The sequence below is a fragment of the Triturus cristatus genome, chromosome 12, assembly GCF_964204655.1.
Source record: "Triturus cristatus chromosome 12, aTriCri1.1, whole genome shotgun sequence".
NCBI classification, from domain to species: Eukaryota; Metazoa; Chordata; class Amphibia; order Caudata; family Salamandridae; genus Triturus; species Triturus cristatus.
This window is the reverse complement of record NC_140595.1, coordinates 657,579,490-657,601,056: the sequence shown is the minus strand read 5'-3', so window position 1 is coordinate 657,601,056 and position 21,567 is coordinate 657,579,490. Positions and strand designations below refer to the sequence as shown.

The window sequence follows — 21,567 nt, the reverse complement described above, 5'->3', positions numbered from 1 at the left end:
TCTTACAGGATCACAACCCCCACTCTCAATGCTCACTGCTCCCGTTTCTACCACTCTGCTGCATGGTGCTAAGAGCCTCCTCTTACAGGATCACGGATGCCCCTTGGGTGCTCCCAGCCCCCTATTACAGGATCACATTTGCCCCCTAGGTGCTCTCAGCCCCCTCTTACAGGATCACAGCCCCCCGGGTGCCCCAGCACCTCATGCTTTCCCTCTTTCACAGAGTACACACATCCCCCACTTACAGGATCACAGACCCATTTCACATGATCACAGACAGCCCCAGGCCCCTTGCTTTCACTCTTCCGCAGACTGCTCACAGCCCCCTCTTACAGGATCACAGCCCCCCCCCCCCCGGGTGCTCACACCCCCTAGGTGCCCCAGTCCCTCAAGCGTACACTCTTCCACAGAATTCTGAAAGACCCTTCTCACCGGATCATAAACCCACCTGGGTGCTCACAGCCCCCTCTTACAAGATCACAGACACTCCTGAGTGCCCACAGCCTTTATCTACAGAATCACATACACCCCCCCCCCCCTCGTGTGCTCACAGCCGCTTCTTACAGGATCACAGAGCCCTGGGTGTTCACAGCCCCCTCTTACAAGATCCCAGACCCCCGGGTGCTCACAGCCCCCTCTTACAGGATCACAGACCCCCTGGGTGCTCACAGCTTCTCTCACAGAATCACATACACCCCCCCCCCCCGTGCTCACAGCCCCCTCTTACAGGATCAGAGACCCCCATGGGTGATCACAACCCCCTCTTACAGGATCGCGGACTCCAAGGATGTTCACATCCTCCTCTTACAGGATTGCAGACCCCATGGGTGATCACAGCCCCCTCTTACAGGAGCAGAGACCCGTCTTACAGGATCACTGACCCCCCCCCGTGCTTACAGACCCCTCTTACAGGATCTCAGACCCCCTGGTTGTTCACAGCCCCCTTTTACAGGATCGCAGACTCCTGGGGTGCTCACAGCCCCGTCTGAGGATCACAGACCCCCCCCCCCCAGAGTGCTCACAATCCCCTCTTACAGCATCAGAGACCCCTCTTACAGAATCGCAGACCCCCATGGTCGATTACAGTCCCCTCTCACATGATCACAGACCCCAATGGGTGACACAGCCCCCTCTTACAAGATGCCAGACCCCCTGGGTGCCCCCCTCTGACAGCATCAGAGCCCCCTCTTTCAGGATTGCAGACTCCCAGGGTGTTCCTATCCCCCTCTCACAGGATCACAGACCCCCATGGGTGCTCCCAGCCAGCCTCCAGGCAGCTGTCTCGGTGTGAGCCTCCTTCATTAGGGCAGACAGATCTGCTGTCAGTCGGCCAGATTTTCCAATTTACCGACAATGATTCTCGCATAAAAATTGATGGGGGTGGGGGCGCTTCTTCCGAGCGGCCCCTCCCCCCGCCGTGTGTGGTGTTAGTGTAGCCTGGGGGTGGCGGTGGTTTCTCCTCCCCTCCCTCCCGCTCTAGCCTCTGAGTCAGGGCTGGGACCGAGGGAGAGAAGCAGCAGCTCGGGAGCTGTCAGCCGGGTCCTGTGCGTGTGTTCACCTCAGGAGGAAGGGGGCCGGCTCTCACGGCGCGGGCGGAAGTGGGGTCAGCTGAGGATCTGCACACCTTGGACTGGGGGGCTGCGACCTCCGAGGAAGCGCCTTCAAGGAGGAAGAGGGCTGAGAGCACCCCTGGGAAACCGAACAGCTGCAGCGCGCCCGGAAGGAGAGCTGCGACCCCTGAAGAGCAGGTCACTTGGAACGCCCCACCCCTAAAAGAAGAGAGAACTGCGACCTCATGAGGACCGGGTCGGCTGCACCCACCTCTAGAAGGGAGGAGGTTCCGCTGAACTCCCCGTGGAAAAGAAGTGGGCCACCCTCCCAACAACCCCCCCTCGGGACCAAGGCACCTGGAGCAGCCAATCTGAGGACCAGCGCTCGTTGGATCTCCCCCTGAGGAACACGACATTTGGACCCAGCTCCCGGAGTACCAAGACACCTGGACCAGTCCCCCTTAGGGCCAAGGCTTGTTAGATCGATCTTACACCCCCCCCCCCCCCTTCTCGTTGAGGACCAAGGCACGTTGTATCATCTCTCTGAACACCAGGGCAGCTAGACGACCCCCATCTGCTGTCAGCTTCTCCTACGTACCATGGCACTTGGACCAGCCTCCCAGCCAGGATCTAGCCCCTGAGGAACAGTGCATCTGGGGTGCCCCACATTTGGATTCTGCGAACCACTCACCACCCCAGGAGCAGGGCACCAAGGCCAGCAGCCCCCCGGGGAGGGCTGCACCTCATCTGACAAGTGCACGCGCCACCCCACCCTCCAGTTTTAGGGGAAGCGAGGTGAGGTCAGCTTCACACGAAGAGGAGGAGTGAGGTGCAGAAGGCCGGGACCCCTCTCCTTAGGCAGAAGGCCGGTAGCCCCCGAAGCAGAAGTTTGAAATTTCGTGGAAAATCCCCAGGGGGACGATTCTCTGGTCCGATAGGGTCTTGCGCCCCCCATGGATGTGTGCGAGCTTCTGAGGCGTCAAACCAAAGGATAAAGGAAAGCTGGGACCCCTCCACGCCCCCCCCACCCCCATCCAAAACATGGAACCCCTGTCTCAGAACGAAATCGACTGACACCCCTCGGGAGTGAATGGAGTACAAGCTGGAACCCCTCTTATTCTACGTCTAAAGCCGATCCTGGACCCCCCCCCCCCCCCCCCCCTCAGGCCCCTGCTCCTCAGTGCTGCCCCCACCTCTCAGGAGGACAGGCTGATGCGGTGTGAATTGGGGGTCTCCCGTCTCATTCTCTGGTAGCCATGGAACAGTGACCTCGCACCATGTTCGGACTGAAGCCCCCCGTGTACTACCTGCCAGGTAAGGACCGGCGCCCCCATCCCTGTAGGCCACGGGGCCCCCACCGGGGCTGTGTTTACATTCAGCCGGCTGCGCTCCCTTGTTCGTCGTTTGTAATTGCAAGCCAGGAGTGTGAGCCGGGGGAGGGTCGGTTGTAAGTTGTTCTTCTCACACTGCTCTCGGTGTCAGCGGTACCCGACCTCCCCCTGGCGCCCCCTCCCTCCCTAAGTAGAGACGTGTGTTATTTAAGAGCAGGGCGGGGGAGGAGGCGGGTGTGAAGTTACTTACTGCGGGGCCGGGGTCATTTCACGGCTCAGTAGTTGGTATCAGGTGGCGGGCGCCTGCCTTCCCAGCCCTGCCGCGGATCACAAGCTGTTTGACAGTCCCTGGCCACCCCTCCCCTGCCTCACACCCGCCGAGGAAAGGATAGCGCCTTGAGGATTCTTCTATCCATCTACACTCGCTTCCCTAATAATGCACACAGGGCTCCCACGAGACATTTTGCAATTCGATTTAGCATTTTCCAAGACGCTCCTCCCCCGGGTTTCTCACCCCTGGCTTCCTCTCAGCCCTTACTTGTGTTACGAGCCACGTGATATTTGACAGGTCGTTTTAATAACACGGCTCTCCCACAGCGCTTTTTGTCCGCACAGGGCAGCAAAGCACTCTACCGCAACCTGTGCTAGAGAGCGCTGGAGACAGTCTGTACCAGTGTGTCCCGGGGAAGCCCGACAGCTGTCTCGAACAGTGTAACGGGGGGCAGTCGGTACTGGGGGGCACGGTGAGCAGTCTGCACCGGGGAGCAGTGTGAGCTGTCTGTTCTGGAGAGCAGTGTGAGCAGTCTGACTTGGGGAGACCTGGCAAGCACTCTGCACTGGAGAGTAGTATAGACAAACTCATGCAGTCACTTATGGGGTGCAGCGCGAGCAGTCTCTACCGGGGAGCAGTCTGAGCAGTCTGTGGCCGGGGGAAGCTTGTGAGCAGTCTTTACCGAGGAGCAATCTGTAGAGGGGAGCAGTGTGAGCAGTCTGCACTGGGGAGTTGTCTGAGCAGTCTGTGGCCGGGGGAAGACTGTCGGCAGTCTGTACTGGGGGATAGTGCGAGGAGTCTGTACTGGGGAGCAGTCTGTACTGGGGGGCAGTGCGAGGAGTCTGTACTGGGGAGCAGTCTGTACTGGGGAGCAGTGTGCGCAGTCTGTTCTGGGGGAGCTACCAGCAGTCTTCTAGAGAGCATTGCAGAAAGACAACCGCACAAGTGTTAGGTCCTGAGAGAAGTCTGCCTGCAGGCTCTACTGGGGACGTGGCATAACGACCAGAGCTGCCGACTTTGAAGCTGGGGAACCGGGTTCGAGTCTCTGCGTTGGCTCACCATCCTGTGATTCTGAGCAAATCCCTTGATCTCCTCGTACCTAAAAAACGAATGCGCCCTTCTGTAATGTAATTGGTGCTCACGTAAAGCGCTCCGATACCTTCGTGTCGAGTTTGCGCTATATAAAACAGCAACACAATACGAGAGACTAGTGAGTGCTACGGTCTGTACCAAAGAGCATGATGGGTAGTTTATTCCAAGGAGCAGTGACGCGTTGGTGACAAATTCCGAAAGCTGCACGTCTGACTGACCTATGGCCACTCTAATGATAACTATTGTCTATAGCGCTTGATGCTGCCCTTCTAATTTTTAAGCGCTTTAAACAACAGGTGTTAGTAGTAGTTAATGTAATAATATCCAGTGCACCGATTGGTAACTCGCGACTTTATATCGCGCATTACTTCGCTTATGGAGTTCAGTGCACCGGGGTGTACTGGCAGCTAGGCACACCAAGCACCCCCTCACCACAACCGTGACACGACCCGACCTGGTGCGGGTCACTAAACGAGGGTTGCAGGAGAGGCCATACCTGAAAGGTGACTGCAGGTGGGGGGCAGGTTAGGGCGGGTCACATACCAACCACTTCTGTGTCTGCGCTGACCCGGCCCAGTCACACTTTTCAAGCTCTTTCCTCGACCAATTAGAGTGAGCTAAGCGTGCGCAGGTGAGTCGCAGCAGTGGGAGCGGAACCAAAACTACAACTCCCAGAGTGCCTCATTGACTAAGTGAAACCCATTACTGGAATCTTAGACGCAACTAGTCGCCATATAGATAACCCTAGGTAGGTGTGCACGCGAGGGTGTCGCCCAGTAAAGATCACTTCTAGGATGGGCACAAGGGGGAAGTTAGACATTAAAGGACACTTACTCCCGTGTCTTTTCAGGATAGATGCGCAGCACAGGTGGACGTGTCTCACTGCTCAAGGTACTTCCTGGTGAGTGCGGGTCACACTGTGAATGGAACTTCCGGTTTACTTCCTGGCAGTAGGCGCTGGGCCGCCTAAGCGTTTGTAAACGGGACCAAAAGGTGTCAACATTCCCAGACCGAAAGTAACAACCACACCTTCATGCAACAGGAGACAGCTAACCCACGCTTCCACCATCCACCCAGCACCGGCCAGGAAATGGATATCAGGCCTGCCTCTCCCTGCCCCCTTTAGCTTCAGCTAATACACCCACACACAATCTTGCTAGGCTCAGTATAAGCTAAATAACCCAGTTAGCACATGATCTTAGTGTATATCCCTCCGGCAACACTCAGCAAACTTCAGTTATCAACAACAAAAGCAAATGCTTGTAAACTTTCTCCTTCCTACACCTTTAGGAGATGTGAGCCACACCAATGTCAAGATGTGTGCCCTAGAAATAGGCCAACAATGTACAACAAACTTTCAAAGGTCATCAGAAGATGACACAAACAAATGTTGGGACAGTGCTTAACTTGTGCCTGGGGTTGCAGGTGGTGGGCAACCGCCGTGATTTTAGGGGACAGGGCCTTCTTTTTCACCATCAGACTGTAACAATGAGTGTGACATGGAAAAGCCTAAAAGCAATAAAAGGTGGGGGAAGGGATAGAAAACAAAGTGACAAAGGAAGAAAGTTGGGATGAAAAATAACCAGCAAAAGTGATTTAAACCAAGAGGGAGTGTGGGGTAGTAGGAGTAAGAGGCATGCAGTGGAATTAAGCCTCGGTAGCTTTGGAACTCAGCAACCAAGGTATTTAACAGCACAAGATGTGGCAAAGAAAAGTCTGCACACGCAAGATGTATATTATATAAATATAGCTATAACTTTCTTTTGCTAATAAAACAAATGTCCTGGCACATGCATCACAAGTGAAACCAATTCTACCTTTGAGCTGTTAACCTTGGCACCAGAAACCATTCCTTTATACCTGGAAGGGTCTGTGGTCACACTGCTGTCAATAAACACCTCCCCGGGTCCCACAGAGGCTGATTATTACCGCCCTGGTTCCGGCCTCCTCGTCCGTCCACGCTCAGGGAAGCGGATGTGAAGAACCAGGGTCCGCCTTCAATTCAAAATAAGCATCTCTTCTTACACCTCCATACCAGGGAGGATGGAGTGCATAGGGAGGGGTTTTCTGGAGAGCATCTTGGGTAAGGTAAGAATCCTGATGTAGAGAGAGAGAGAGAGAGCGGGGTCACTGGCGTGTCAATGACTACAGTAGACTTCTCCTCGGGTAGGAAGAGGCGGTACTTGGATGCCAGTCCTAAAGCAGACCAGGTCTTGTGTACCGTCAACTCCCACTGTCTCTTACTCCCGTCTTTCCTGTCAGTAGTGGCATATGTACACAGCAGGGACCCTCAAGGTTCTGCTTTACACCTACTTTGCTTAAAACTTAGAAACAGCTAGCCAGACTGAACGGAGAATGTGGTAGGTCTTGCATGGATCATGAAAATTGCGCTCAGCCACTCAAAGAAATTTATTAGGCAAAAGTCTTCAAAATATATATAGACAACGGCATAAAAGAAAAATCAATGTACTATAAAGCTCTTGCCATCCTAAACTCGGGTATACAGTGGATATTATACAATCTGTGTCCAATTGCACTCACATTTTCGTAGGGAAGGGCCCAACTTTTGGCCAGAATTTGTTGGCCTTGGACAAAGAGATAACCTAGAAGTATCCCAGACTGAACCCATGAAATATGGAACACTTTGTTGCAGCAGCCCATCTCCCTGAACATCAAACTTGCTGGTGCGGCTCACAAGGACTCCACGTACACACCAGCTGCAGTGGTGCGGAGTTTAGCTGCAATTTGTCTGGCTTCGCAGCCACCTCCACCGTCAAAGTGGTTATTTCCACCCGAACTCTGCGGATGCTCATATGGAACAGGCGCAGATGCTCCAGGCCACCATGCACTGATCAGGTCTAGATTCGATTATCCTGACGGGGCATCTGGCATATCAGATTAATCCTAGAGAAGCCACAGGAGCTGCCCGGCAGTCCATATCACGCTGATCAGGGTGTACACCGGCTCCCTGCGGAGAAAGCAATCGGATTGAGATACTTATGGGCTGTGCCCTTTTAGCATTGGGGCTCCATCGTTTTAGCAGTCAATATTTAGGCCTATATACCCACTGACGTGTGACTGCTTAAGGTTCACCAGTTGCCATGAGCTCAGATGAGTGATTGTGCTGCTTGCTCGTGGAGCAGACACTGGCTTGCTTTCGTTAGACAATTTAAAATCAGCTTATCACAGCCAAGTACTCCCCTACCCTCTTCCCCTTCCTCAACCAGGTTATAATGGCTGCATTTCCTAGGGACTGTCGGGTAAAAGTCGCTTTCTGAAAGTGGCCAACATGAACCATTTAATGTTTTTTGTTTAACTTCTCCTTTCTTGCACCTGGTGGCTTTGGGTTCTTCTGGGCCACTGTTTCAGAGCTGATTTGCTCTGTTTTTATTCTTGTACCAAGCTTCTTTGTGTTCTTGCACCTCACCTAAGACCTTCTTGGCCTACAAAATGCGTTATTTTGGGATTGTGTGGTCCCCATTACTTTCTGCATGGCTGGTCGTGGCACGGGTAGGCCTCTGTGTGACTTCTAGCATGAGTTGCGGTATTGTCTAGCAGTGTCGACCTTTCAGTATTCTCATGTTGAGACTTTGAACTCATTGTTTGACTTTCAGTATATGCTGTTGTGGATTTTCAGTGAACTTTCAGCACGTGTCACCCTTGTATTATCTGGCCACTATGACTTGCAGTGTGTCTCGTAGTGACGCCGTTAGACCTGCAGCTCGCGTTGTCATGGTACTGGGAGGGCTCTGTGTCTTTTGTCATCTGTTATTGTAGCACTGTTAGGTCACTGTGGGACTTTCAGCATCTGTCATCATTGTGCTGTCAATGTCATTTTAGTACTCTTTGCTCAAAGTGTGACTTCCAGCATGTGTTGTGGTGCTGCCAGGTCACTTTCTGACTTTTGAAATGTGTCCTGGTGGTATTGTGTGTTCTCTGTATGACTATCAGCATGTGTTGTGATGGTACTGGTGTGACTTTCAGTATGTGTCGCAGCATGGTTAGTTCACAGTGTGACTTCCAGCATGTGTTGTGGCGTTGCTAGGTCACTTCGTGACTTTTGAAATGTGTCCTGGTGGTATTGTGTGTTCTCTGCATGACTATCCGCATGTGTTGTGATGGTACTGGTGAGTCGTTGTAGGACTTTCAGTATGTGTCGCAGCATGGTTAGTTCACAGTCTGACCTGCAGCATGTGTTGTGGTGTTGCCAGGTCACTTCGTGACTTTTGAAATGTGTCATGGTGGTAATGTGGGTTCACTGCATGACTATCCGCATGTGTTGTGATGGTACTGGTGAGTCGTTGTATGACTTTCAGTATGTGTCGCAGCATGACTTTCAGCATGTGCCCTGGTTGTACTTTCTTTCTGCTCATGGTATGACATTCAGCTTGTGTCTTGGGGCTGTTGGGTCTGTGTGTAACATTCGGATGTGTGGTGGTGCTCTGTGTTCATGGTGTGACTTGTGGGTTGTGTGGTCAGTGTATAACTTTCATGCAACACTATGTTAACTGTCTGACTTTCAGCATGTTTCCTCGCGGCATTGTCAGTTCAGTGTGTAACTCTCCGATGTGTTGTCATGGTAGGTTGTGCTCACCACTTGACTTCAGCTTGACAATATTTACGATGCATGTTTCCTCGCGGCATTGTCAGTTCAGTGTGTAACTCTCCGATGTGTTGTCATGGTAGGTTGTGCTCACCACTTGACTTCAGCTTGACAATATTTACGATGCACAATCGCCAAATCCTAACTATTCTATCTAGTGTCAATTAGTGCAGTTTCAATGACACAACAAACAATCTGTTTTGCTGCTACTGACAATTAAAGAAGGAAATTATTTATTTTTAAAAGTAATCTGAAATGACCCACTAGTTATCATTTAAATATCTTAAAACTAGAAACCTGGGACACATGAGTGTACAGACACAGCCTTGTAGAAACATTTTATAAGAGCAGATTTACAAACAACATTACAGGTACGAAGTATCGCTGAACCTGCGTACATAAATCTATATACATTGGGCCTATTAGATGCATTGTGAATTTTGCAAATATTTTAATTAAGTGCAATGGTGTAATGACAAATATTGTATTGAAATTTGCATAAATATCTATGGTGCATGGAGTAAAATCATTTCTTCGCGGTCAAACATTTTTTCACAATAGAAGACTTACAAAAAAAAAGGCTGGAATTTTTCATGCCATTGAAACTTTTTGCAACTGCACATTGCTCATGGTTACTGGTTGGACAGCTTGACAAAGGCATGACCAACATCTGAAATCTATGTCATTTCACTAATGGGAATAGTGAAGTGGGAATAAACTTCGTTTCATTGGTGTAGGAATAAACGTGTCTCCTTTCCAGAACAATTACCTGCTCTGCGCTTTGTGGGAAACCAGCTGCCCACACCACCCATCCGGTCACCCGCAGCACTTAATGGAAGCGTCCACTCGCATATGTGCACTTGTTCATCGCTCAGACGGAGCAGTATATCCCTCAGGGGGTTTGTGTTATTCACCACTGCCTTATCCAGTGGGAAGTACTTCAACACCTTGCAAAGTCGTAGGTAGCGAGGCAGTAGTACATCACTGGGGTGATAGGAGCACCATATGTCACTGGTGAGGGCCTCTGGTATATATTGCCACCTTAACCAGTGACAGATATTGCACCATTGCATGGCGGGGGTAAGAGAGTGATAATACATCACTGTGGTACTAGGGAGCCATGCAATCACTCCGAGTGACTGAGTGAGCGGGAAGATCTGACTTCAGTCTGAGGCAGTAAGATAATAGTACATCACCCTGAGAGAGCTGGACTAGTATGCTGCTATCAGATGACTATGAGGGACAAAGGAAGTATTAGGGCACTGCATCACTCTGAGGGGCTGGGGTAGTAGGCCATTGCATCATGCTGAGGTAAAAGTAGGGTATTGCATCACTCTGAGGAGCTGGGGTAGTAGTAGGATGTTGCATCACTCTGAGGAGCTGTTGGCATAGTAGGATATTGCATCACTCTGAGGGGCTGGGGTAGTAGTAGGATATTTAATCACTCTCCCGGGTTGGGGTAGTAGCAGGATATTGCATCACTCCGAGGGGCTGGGGTAGAAGTAGGATATTGCGTCACTCTGAGGGGCTGGGGTAGTAGTAGGATATTGCATAACTCTGAGGAGCTGGGGAAGTAGTAGGATTTTGCGTCACTGAGGAGCTGGGGTAGTAGTAGGGTATTTAATCACTCTGAGGAGCTGCGGTAGTAGTAGGATATTGTGTCACTCTGAGGGACTGGGGTAGTAGTAGGATATTGCATCACTCTGAGGAGCTGGGGTAGTAGTAGGATGTTGCATCACTCTGCCGGGTTGGGGTAGTAGTAGGATATTGCGTTACTCTGAGGGGCTGGGGTAGTAGTAGGATATTGCATCACTCTGAGGAGCTGGGGTAGTAGTAGGATGTTGCATCACTCTGCCGGGTTGGGGTAGTAGTAGGATATTGCGTTACTCTGAGGGGCTGGGGTAGTAGTAGGATATTGCATCACTCTGAGGAGCTGGGGTAGTAGCAGGATATTGCATCACTCTGAGGAGCTGCGGTAGTAGTAGGATGTAGCATCACTCTGCCGGTTTGGGGTAGTAGTAGGATATTGCATCACTCTGAGGAGCTGGGGTAGTAGTAGGATGTTACATCACTCTGCCGGGTTGGGGTAGTAGTAGGATATTGCGTTACTCTGAGGGGCTGGGGTAGTAGTAGGACATTGCATCACTCTGAGGGGCTGGGGTAGTAGGCCATTGCATCATGCTGAGGTAAAAGTAGGGTATTGCATCACTCTGAGGAGCTGGGGTAGTAGTAGGATGTTGCATCACTCTGAGGAGCTGGTGGCATAGTAGGATATTGCATCACTCTGAGGGGCTGGGGTAGTAGTAGGATGTTGCATCACTCTGAGGAGCTGGTGGCATAGTAGGATATTGCATCACTCTGAGGGGCTGGGGTAGTAGCAGGATATTGCATCACTCCGAGGGGCTGGGGTAGAAGTAGGATATTGCGTCGCTCTGAGGGGCTGGGGTAGTAGTAGGATATTGCATAACTCTGAGGAGCTGGGGAAGTAGTAGGATTTTGCGTCACTGAGGAGCTGGGGTAGTAGTAGGGTATTTAATCACTCTGAGGAGCTGCGGTAGTAGTAGGATATTGTGTCACTCTGAGGGACTGGGGTAGTAGTAGGATATTGCATCACTCTGAGGAGCTGGGGTAGTAGTAGGATGTTGCATCACTCTGCCGGGTTGGGGTAGTAGTAGGATATTGCGTTACTCTGAGGGGCTGGGGTAGTAGTAGGATATTGCATCACTCTGAGGAGCTGCGGTAGTAGTAGGATGTTGCATCACTCTGCCGGTTTGGGGTAGTAGTAGGATATTGCATCACTCTGAGGAGCTGGGGTAGTAGTAGGATGTTGCATCACTCTGCCGGGTTGGGGTAGTAGTAGGATATTGCGTTAATCTGAGGGGCTGGGGTAGTAGTAGGATATTGCATCACTGTGAGTAGCTGCGGTAGTAGTAGGATATTGCGTCACTCTGAGGAGCTGGGGTAGTAGTAGGATGTTGCATCACTCTGAGGGACTGGGGTAGTAGTAGGATATTGCGTTACTCTGAGGGGCTGGGGTAGTAGTAGGACACTGCATCACTCCAAGGGACTGAGGCAGTGCAGTACCTCTGAGGGACATGGGTGACAGGAGTACATCTCTTAGAGGGTCCCGCTGCCGTCCTATCCTCCATCTCTCTATTCACTGCACCTGGAGGTCTGGCTAACGGAGTAAAGCCCGTCACCTTGTTCAACTCCTCAAAATGAGCTGTAAACGCACCAATGAGGGGGTTTGTTCCTACGCAAAAGGTACCCTCTTACTGCAGCAGGCTTGGTGGGGGGCCTCTGTATGCAGCTGGCGGGGGTGGCCTCTGTATGCAGCTGGCGGGGGGGGGGCTCTGTATGCAGCAGGCCGGGGGGGGGGTGCCTCTGTATGCAGCAGGCCGGGGGGGGGTGCCTCTGTATGTAGCAGGCCGGGGGGGACTCTGTATGCAGCAGGCCGGGGGGGGCCTCTGTATGCAGCAGGCCGGGGGAGCCTATGTATGGAGCAGGCCGGTGGTCTCCGTGTGCAGGAGACCATGGGGGCATCTGTATGCAGCAGGCCTGGGGGGCCTCTGTATGCAGCAGACCTGGGGGCCTCTGTATGCAGCAGGCCGGTGGTCTCCGTGTGCAGCAGACCATGGGGGCCTCTGTATGCAGCAGGCCTGGGGGGCCTCTGTATGCAGCAGGCCGGTGGTCTCTGTGTGCAGCAGACCATGGGGGCCTCTGTATGCAGCAGGCCTGGGGGGCCTCTGTATGCAGCAGGCCTGGGGGGCCTCTGTATGCAGCAGGCCGGTAGTCTCCGTGTGCAGCAGGCCGGTGGTCTCCGTGTGCAGCAGGCCCATGCGAGGGTAGGAAGGAGGAATCGCTATATCTGCCACGAGAGGAGCCGACGCTTGTAGCAGCTCCTGGTGCTTAGACAAGGTGTGGGGGCGAGAATTATAAACACCCCGCACTCCCTGGTCTGTTATGTTATCAGGGCGTCTTGGAAAAATAAAGTCCGCCCTGGTACAGTGTTCAAACCAGCGCCATGCTGCAGTGGGTTGCGACCAGAGTGGGGTCATAGTTGGGTCACAGCAACCCTCCTGCCTTCAGCCTGCAGGGAACATGGCAGAGTGACCGAAAGGCCAGTCCGGCCATCACACAAATCACATGCAGAAACCGTCAAATGGCCCTGTCTGGGCCTGGACAGGGGGGGTTTGTTAGGAGATTACCGTGGCAGCCTCCGCCTTTGCCTTGTGGCAGCCGCTTCTTTGTAGCTCAAGAAATGCCATCTCTGAGTCTTGAAGCTGGTAGTCTGATGCAGCGGGAAGGGCCAGCCTGACCACCAAAATCAGCCCTGGCAGAAAAAATGTTGGCAGCATTTGGTCTGGTACCACCGAGACCCAGCCTTTCCCATGAATTGACCATGAATCCTCCCACCTGTACCTCCAGCGTTCCCCGTTCCCCGTTGCTAAAGACGGCGCACACCAAACGTTAAAACCTTTGGGTTGGAGGCCGTAAATCCCGGTCGTATTTATTATTATAACAAAACAACTCACATTAAAAATTGCACTCAACATCACTTTACAAAATGTATATGCAGAAACACCATAAATCAACAGAGTATTTTTTACAATTTTTGATGGAAGGCAATTCCTAGGCATATCTAGCCTTGTCCCTGCGGATCCACTATTGGGCCAACAAGCGAGGTCATGACTGGTCATCATGAGAGGGCCCCTCCCTAACAAGGAGGGGCCCTTCCCATCCCTCCCCAGAGTAAGCTTGTGCAGGGGGCCAGTCTGCTCACCCATGCGGCGCTCATACGGGGTTTGGCAGTATGGGCATCTTGGCAGCGAGCACTCCCACACCCTGTAGCCGGCTTGCTGCAAGCACCACCTGAAGGCGCTGTGAGACCGCTGTCCCACTTATCCCATGCCTGGTCACCGGATGCCCGAGTTCAAATCACTGACCTCAATACTGGCTGGTGGAGGCAGCGTCCCACGCCGCTGCCCCCAACCGCTACAGGCTGGTGTCCGGCTCAACCACCATAGGCGCAGCTCCACCGATTTGGGGGCGCCTTGGCATTAGTTGGAAGAAAGCCACGCAGCCTCCATGATGGGTTGTCTCACGACCAACCTGCAGGCGGCTCCCTTGCCTACAGCCGTTCAGGAAGGGTTCAAACTGCCAGGCCAGTCAGTCCAGGAGCAACGGTGGCGACCGTCTTGGGGTGCAGTCACATACTTCTGCAACACTTGCGCCACTACAGCCCTAGTGGGTGTGGGGAGGACCGCATGTAAGGTTATCACCCCACCCATGTACTGCCCAAAGCATCACTCGGACACAAGAATTTAGTGATGGTAAATAACTGGACACAGATTAAACTTTACAGACAGTTTGTCGTGAAACAGTTGAAAAGGGCCCTGAATGGGCCAATCGTTGAACGTAGAAAGAAAATCAGGACTTGGGGAAAACCATCAACAGCTTTCACCTACCTGGTGGCTATAAATACGGGGACCAGGTGGAAAGGTCCGTGGTAATCCTGCTGACTTGTGTAACAATTTCACCCAAAGGCCCAGGGATTGCTCGGGGGACCTCTGGCTGCCGTCCTTTCATCTCACCTGGATCCAAGTGTTAATGGTGACCTTTTACATAAGTAAGACACAACAAAGGAGGGCCAAGGGAAATTTAAAGACCAGCAGATGTTGACTTCCCAATTTTACCACTATATCACGCATTCATTGGTCCTCGAACCTGGCATTGGAAGCAACTGGACTCGGGCCTCCGTGCAGGATAGAGAGTTCTGAGCCACAACAGGGCCCCCCGAGTTGAGGTATCACACCCGACAATTTTGGTTGACCAATAGTGGATCCCCCTTGAATTTGGCATTGGGTCACTGTACGATTTTATATTGTATTATATTATGACTTTTGATCACATCTTTTGGAGCAGAAGCACATATACTTTAGGTCCTGATGAATGCCGTAACACCTCACCTGAGGGTATAATGGCAGAAACATGTTGACCTCCTTCGGTGACACACCAAAGCGGGTTTAATTTACTTCTGCAGTTTCCTTTGTTTTAATCCTGATCCAGGGGCACACGAATAAAGGTGTACGCGTACCATGGAGCCAGTTTTAACCATCAAATCACTTTTTGCACGCTCTGCTTACCTCGCTACCCTTTAGCTCATTGTAGGGTACCTACCATTCCTCTGAAAACATCCGTTGCGCTCCTCTTTCTCAGTGAAAGGTTTGGAGTCCGCACCAGGACTAGGTATCACGGTGCGAGGAGGTTCATGATGTTTAAGTGGTGGGTGAGGGAAATTGTCCTTTAAAAGGAATATCTTGTCCTAGTTAATTTCCCTAATTTCTTATATCTGTTTCTCTTTCTTATTGAGAACCAGGTGTGTGTGTGTGTGTGTGTGTGTGTGTGTGTGTGTGTGTGTGTGTGTGTGGTAGTGTGTGGTAGTGTGTGGTAGTGTGTGGTAGTGTGTGGTAGTGTGTGGTAGTGTGTGGTAGTGGTATAGGTATAGACCTTTTACGTAAGAACATTAACATTCTGGCCCAGGGTCCCCATCTCACTCCATGACATCAAGAACACCGTGTTTTCAGTTCTTGCTTTTTCATCTACAAATCATTGCTGGTTGGTGTGCTAGTAATTGGTTCCTGCTAGTTGGTGTGCTAGTAATGAGTTCCTGCTGGTTGGTGTGCTAGTAATTATTTCCAGAGACAGCAAAACTGCATCACCCAGAGTAGATTGCTTTGTTACATGAAACTCCAGGACTGTAAACTGTGTCTGTGATGACATTTAGGAAGGTGGTTGCCTCGTCCAGCTCCGGGATGTGGTTAAGTGGGTGGAAGAAGGTACAAAGGGATTCCACCATATAATTCCTTCTACTCCTGGTAAGGTGGAACAGAAAGAACTTGGTAGCACCAAGTTGGGCCAGGTGCACATAACACATGGATGTCAGTGCATTGCCGGTGCCAGAAACTGCTACAGAGGCCAAATGTATGTGGTTGTTCTACCACAATCAAGACCCCATTGGAAGGGTGCTAGTTTCCATTTTAGGGAGTATGCTGTCTGGGAGCCTTGGTCGTGACTCTACGACCTCTTGATACTCATTGTTTCTGGCGCTTGTCAAGATCTGGTTCCTGACTGTGTTTAATTTGTGCTGGTGGTTGCTCATGGTGGGTACCAGCACTTCTACTTGGGGCCCTGGATTTATTTTTTAACCTCAGACTTTGACCCAGAACAAGAGAGAGAGGGGGCAACAAAGATGGGAAAAGGATGAGAAAGGGAGAAACCTTGATGGAAAAGAATCTGCATGAGTGAGATGAAGACACGGGAAGCGTAGGGTGATGAATGGGAGAGGCGTGAGGCGGAATAAAGACTAGGCAGGCAGCCTTGGTATTCTGCAGCCCGTCAGTCTCATAATGAGGGAGCGCTGCCTGCTCATAAGAGGGCAGAGAGCCCCCTCCACCCCTTCAGTAGATGAGGACGTCCTGCTCCATTGGCAGTCCTGGCTGCCGTGCCTCCCTCCTGGTACCAGCAGCTGCCTCTGAATTGCCTTTATTACCATCCGGGATGAAGCCTCAGCTGTCATTATCAGAGGAAATTGGGATGAGACGAGGGAAGGTGGTGAGGCGGAGGGGTGTAATGCCTACGACGAACAAGGGGGTGGCAGAGAAGGTTTGTGCTGGGTGAGGGCACCTCTTTACTTGCCAGCCCAGCGAGGCTGCCTTTAGAGACCAGGGAAGAGCGCAATGAGCCAACAGCCTTGATATTCATGCACCACCGTGACCAAGCTACTGCTGTCTGTTCTATCGCCCATGCATTGCCCCCCTCCCTGGTCCCTTCTCCTGCATCACTAACGCGACCATCTCCACCGCATCACCTCTATTGCCGCCTCCTGATCTCAATCCCCTCACATGCACCACTGAGAATCCCCCCCCCCAGCGCCCCCACCCTCACACTACTCTGCACTAACCTTCGCCTGCATCTCATTCACTGCTCCTTCCCTTGTAGCCTTCCACTGTTAACCTCCAACTGCTCTCCTTGTGTTCCTACTCCTTTCCCCAAACATCTGTCCTCTCCTCGGCTCTCATGGATTACTTGCCCTAGCTTCAAATTCTGTGCCCCTGCATTTGAGCTCGACCACTGTATCCTTCCAATGACACCCTCTCCCCTACACCTTCTCCTCTGTATCCCTCCCCTCGCCCTTTCTCTGTCTGATTCGACACCTAGATCATTACGGCGCCTCCTTCCCCCTTACACATACTCCCCACTCAAGTTGTACCTAAGGACTGCATTCAATCCAGTGGCATAACTAAACTTGAGCCCCCCCCCTCCTTCAAAGTACATGGAAGCCCCCCTCCCCAGACCCAGTCGGGAGCTCGCAGGCCCGTCATGCACAGTGCCGGAAAGGGCCGCCTGGAGCTACGCCCCCCCCAACTGCGTGGGCAGTGCGGTCTATTGTTACGCCTCTGGATCATTCCCAGATATGAAAGTTTGGGGCATTGTGATTCTCTGAGGTGTAACTATATAGAGCACATCCCTTCAGGGTGCGCTGCATTAGCACCTGGAGCCCCTTGGACCTGTGCTTTCGTGATTCTCTAGCCAGGGAGCTAGCGGGGGAGGTCATGGGTCCATTGGTCTGACTTCCTGTCTCGTCTCGCCAGTGCGAGTTAGGAGACAGGAAGTAGGAAGGGGACTACGCGAGCAGCTATTCACTTCCAGTCCCGGTGTCATAGAACGGGCTATTTAAGCCCGCATTGACTTGGTCTTGGCCTTTTCGACTTGACCATCATGACAGCGGCACCGAAGCTAGGGCAGCGCTCTGTAATCTGCACAACAATTCCCCACCCTCCCAGTCCCCTTTTTGGTAGCGGTGGAGTGACAGGAAGCTAGTAATAATCTCAGGGATCCGTTGAATCTTTAAGGGCTAGGGGGGGCCGGTGGAGGGATCCATCCGGTAAGCTGGACCCCCTGTGCAAGGTCACTCCGGGTGGAGGTTAGGACCTAGCTTGATCTTGACCTTGACCTAGGGCCGCCAGTCCTTGACCTTGCCGTAGGCTCTAACAGGGATACGCAGAAAGAGAAGATCTTCATTGCTTAGCTTATGATAGGAACCGATATGTATTAGAAACATGTTAAGGATAGCCAATTGACAGCTTGTGCCTATCAATGTATTGGACTTTCTGTGTATTGTGTGCATAATGTAAATAATAATACATTTTAATGTTTGTTTATTTTATGCAATAAAATACAGCCGGGTTTTCCGACCCCTAATCCAAAGCAGTGTTGTGCTTGAACTGTTTGCCTTGGGGGTAAAAGGGGTGGGGGAGCCCCATGGGAGCCAGGAGAGTGCCCACCCAAGGGTTCATGTTGCAGAGGAGGGGGACTTTAGGCAAGTACCAGGCCATATTATTGTGTAAGGATGGGCACACCAACTGTGCAGACGTAGGATACACATGGGGCATCTTACATTTCGGCAGGAGCCTTGTGTTGGAAGGGGGAGCAAGGCGCCCCCAAACAGAGTGCTGGGACCACCCCTCAACGCTGCAAGAAGCTGCGCTGGTTGGTCCAACTAGATAAGGGGAAGTAAGTTGTCAGCGCTGCGGCATTCATTCTTTCATTGGCATCGTTTGCAATCTTTCTAAATATGGTTCTTGTCAATATTGCGGTGACCCTCCTTTGCAGCTGTATCAATGACCCCGCCCCTTGCCTGCATAATATGCACGCACATCTATTGAGTCTATTGCGAATCTGGGCCTGCAACCCGCTACCTGGGCGCTACAAAGGGGCATTGAGGCACACTGGGTAACGCCTCTCCTACTGGAGCCAGAGGCCCTTAGATCCATAGATCCTGCTCCCTTTTACCAGATCCCAACATTCACAAACAGCTGCCTCCCCATAGTGTGACAATCAGGGCCCATTCAGCCCATCGCACACATTGTGCAACCACCGAGGAGACCAGTAGGCCCCCTACCCTTGGGTGAGCAGAGATGACTTACTGGGTCATCAGGACTCCTTGCCAACAGTTGAAAAACTGCACTCAAAGGTATGGCTTGATATGAAGGCCAATGTCTATTGCTCTTACATCCTGTCTTATGGATCTAGACTAATGAGGCTCCCAAGGGGCACCAGAAAATCTAATCCACAAAGGATGGATGAGAAGATACAGGCCGCCTGCGCGGTAGTGCACTCCTGCGCCTAACTGGGAAGTACCAGAGAGGTGCAATAGTACCAGAGAGCTCCTGCAATCCACAGCCACAATCCCTGCAAATCACTTGATTTCAGAGAACATTTCTAGGACTGCACCCCAGCCCATTTCGAATGGAATGCCGATGGAAACTGTTCAGCAGCAAAGGTGCTTGCCAGTGTTATGGAAGGTGTTGTGGCCTGTGGTTTATCGTCCATGTGTTGGTATCCACAGTTCCTTTTCCCAATGTAAGGTTATGTTTTATAGTCCCGTTTTATGCCCCTATTGGAATCTTTTCTTCCTTAGTCCTATGTTAAAGTAGGGGACAGAGGCCCTAGTTTCTCGCCCCTGAGCCAGTATTCTTGCTTCCCTGTGTTTGTGTTGGTGTCATGGTCTGTGGTTTCTCACCCCTCTGTCAGCATTGGTTATTCCTTGTGTTGGTGTAGGCTGTGCTTAATTTGTAAAACATGAAGTGCCAGAGCCCATCTTGGAAGGCCACTGCCGCCTGCACCACCATACCCTGCCAGCGCTGCCAATGGCAGTACCAACATACCATCTAAACATTGCACTCCAACAAGTGTGACAATTAAGACTATTTCAGATTGCACAAAGCTATTATAATGGTACAAGTTGCTGGTATTATTCATTATCAATGTATATTGACGTAATAAACATGGATCTTGTGCTCATCTCAAAACTAAAAAGACAGCACCACCATGTGGTGGTCTGTCACTAGAGTTAGTGCTTACAATTCAGTGCCAGTGCCGGGCACCAGAAACCACTGGTACAAATTAAACACTGAGTGTAGGTGTTTCTCACTCCTGTGCCGGTATTCTTGCCTCCTTGTGTTAGTGTAGATGTCATGGCCTGTGCTTTTTTCAACTCTATGCCAGCATTCTTGCCTTTTAGTGTAGGTGTTGTGGCTGTTTTCTTTTCTCGCCTCTGCGTTTGAATTTGTGTCCCCTTGTGTTGGTGTAGGTAATATGGCAACTGGTTTCTCACCCCTGTGTTGGTATCATTGCTTCCTTATGTTAGTGTAGGTGTCGTCACCAGTGGTTTCTCTCCCCTTAGTCGGTATTGATGATTCCTTGTATTATTATTATCCTAGCCGGTGGTTTTTAACCCCAGTGATCATATTTTCGGTTCCTGGTCTCGGTGGCAGTGGTTATTTCCTTGTCATAGCGCTGTTTTCAATGCTTCTTTGCCCCAGTAACCGAGGACCTGTGATCTCATATACTGTTCTTGTATCCTTGATAGCGTTAATGGGAGATGGAACCACAGAGGTTATTGCTCTTACTGGGGCAAGACACACTGGACTCCGACACACAGACATTAGCACTAGTCTAGAGCAAGAAAACACACACATCCGCTTCGGTTTATTGTTTCCCAACTCGATGGTACTCATTTTATTGACCTCCGAATGATGAAAAGCTGAGTGGACCCGCCTTGATTTGAACCTGTGACCATGAGGTCAAACACAGCCCCCTACAGTGGACGCATTAGTCCAGTGAGCCACCAGACCTAGCTCAGTGGAAATACTAGACAGACAGACAGACAGACAGACACACACACACACACACACCCCACCCCCCCCCTCTGTCGGTTAGATCGAGTGCCAAGAGGCCAAGCAAGTGGCAATCCTTGTGCACTGTAAATACCCCCAGCCAAACACAACCATCTCATTCTTCTATTAACACTGAAGAGCCAGCAGGTGGAGGCTGCCCACACACACCGTTGTCCCTTCCATCCATGGATGCTGAGGGTCTGAGGTGGTCACCTGCACCCCACCTACAGTCAACCCGTCCTTCCATGGATGCTGAGGGTCTAAGGTGGTCACCTGCACCCCACCACCAGTCAACCCGTCCTTCCATGGATGCTGAGGGTCTGAGGTGGTCACCTGCACCCCACATACAGTATACCCGTCCTTCCATGGATGCTGAGTATCCGAGGTGGTCACCTGCACCCCACATACAGTCAACCCGCCCTTCCATGGATGCTGAGGATCTGAGGTGGTCACCTGCACCCCACCTACAGTCAACCCGTCCTTCCATGGATGCTGAGTATCTGAGGTGGTCACCTGCACCCTACATACAGTCAACCCGTCCTTCCATGGATGCTGAGTATCTGAGGTGGTCACCTGCACCCCACATACAGTCAACCCGTCCTTCCATGGATGCTGAGTATCTGAGGTGGTCACCTGCACCCCACCTACAGTCAACCCGTCCTTCCATGGATGCTGAGGATCTGAGGTGGTCACCTGCACCCCACATACAGTCAACCCATCCTTCCATGGATGCTGAGTATCTGAGGTGGTCACCTGCACCCCACATACAGTCAACCCGTCCTTCCATGGATGCTGAGTATCTGAGGTGGTCACCTGCACCCCACCTACAGTCAACCCATCCTTCCATGGATGCTGAGGGTCTGAGGTGGTCACCTGCACCCCACATACAGTCAACCCGTCCTTCCATGGATGTGTTGGTTCCAAGTTGGTCACTTGTCTCTCACACACTGTCACCCCTTCTTTCCATGCACGCATACAC

At 51.7% G+C, this 21,567-nt stretch overlaps 1 protein-coding gene across 7 annotated transcripts in view; it reads left to right on the top strand.

Annotated features, from left to right (window-relative positions):
• Positions 1 to 21,567, top strand: part of GSE1 (Gse1 coiled-coil protein) — a 1,027,427-nt gene that overhangs the window by 792,103 nt on the left and 213,757 nt on the right. Inside the window, exon 1 of one of the 7 annotated variants that reach the window (XM_085639745.1) lies at positions 1,488 to 2,864. The exons of the other annotated variants lie outside the window; for them this stretch is intronic. Within the exon in view, the coding sequence (XP_085495871.1) occupies positions 2,828 to 2,864 (37 nt within the window). The 5' untranslated portion in view covers positions 1,488 to 2,827. Of the gene's footprint in view, positions 1 to 1,487; positions 2,865 to 21,567 lie in introns of those variants that run through there. 7 annotated transcript variants of the gene reach the window in all.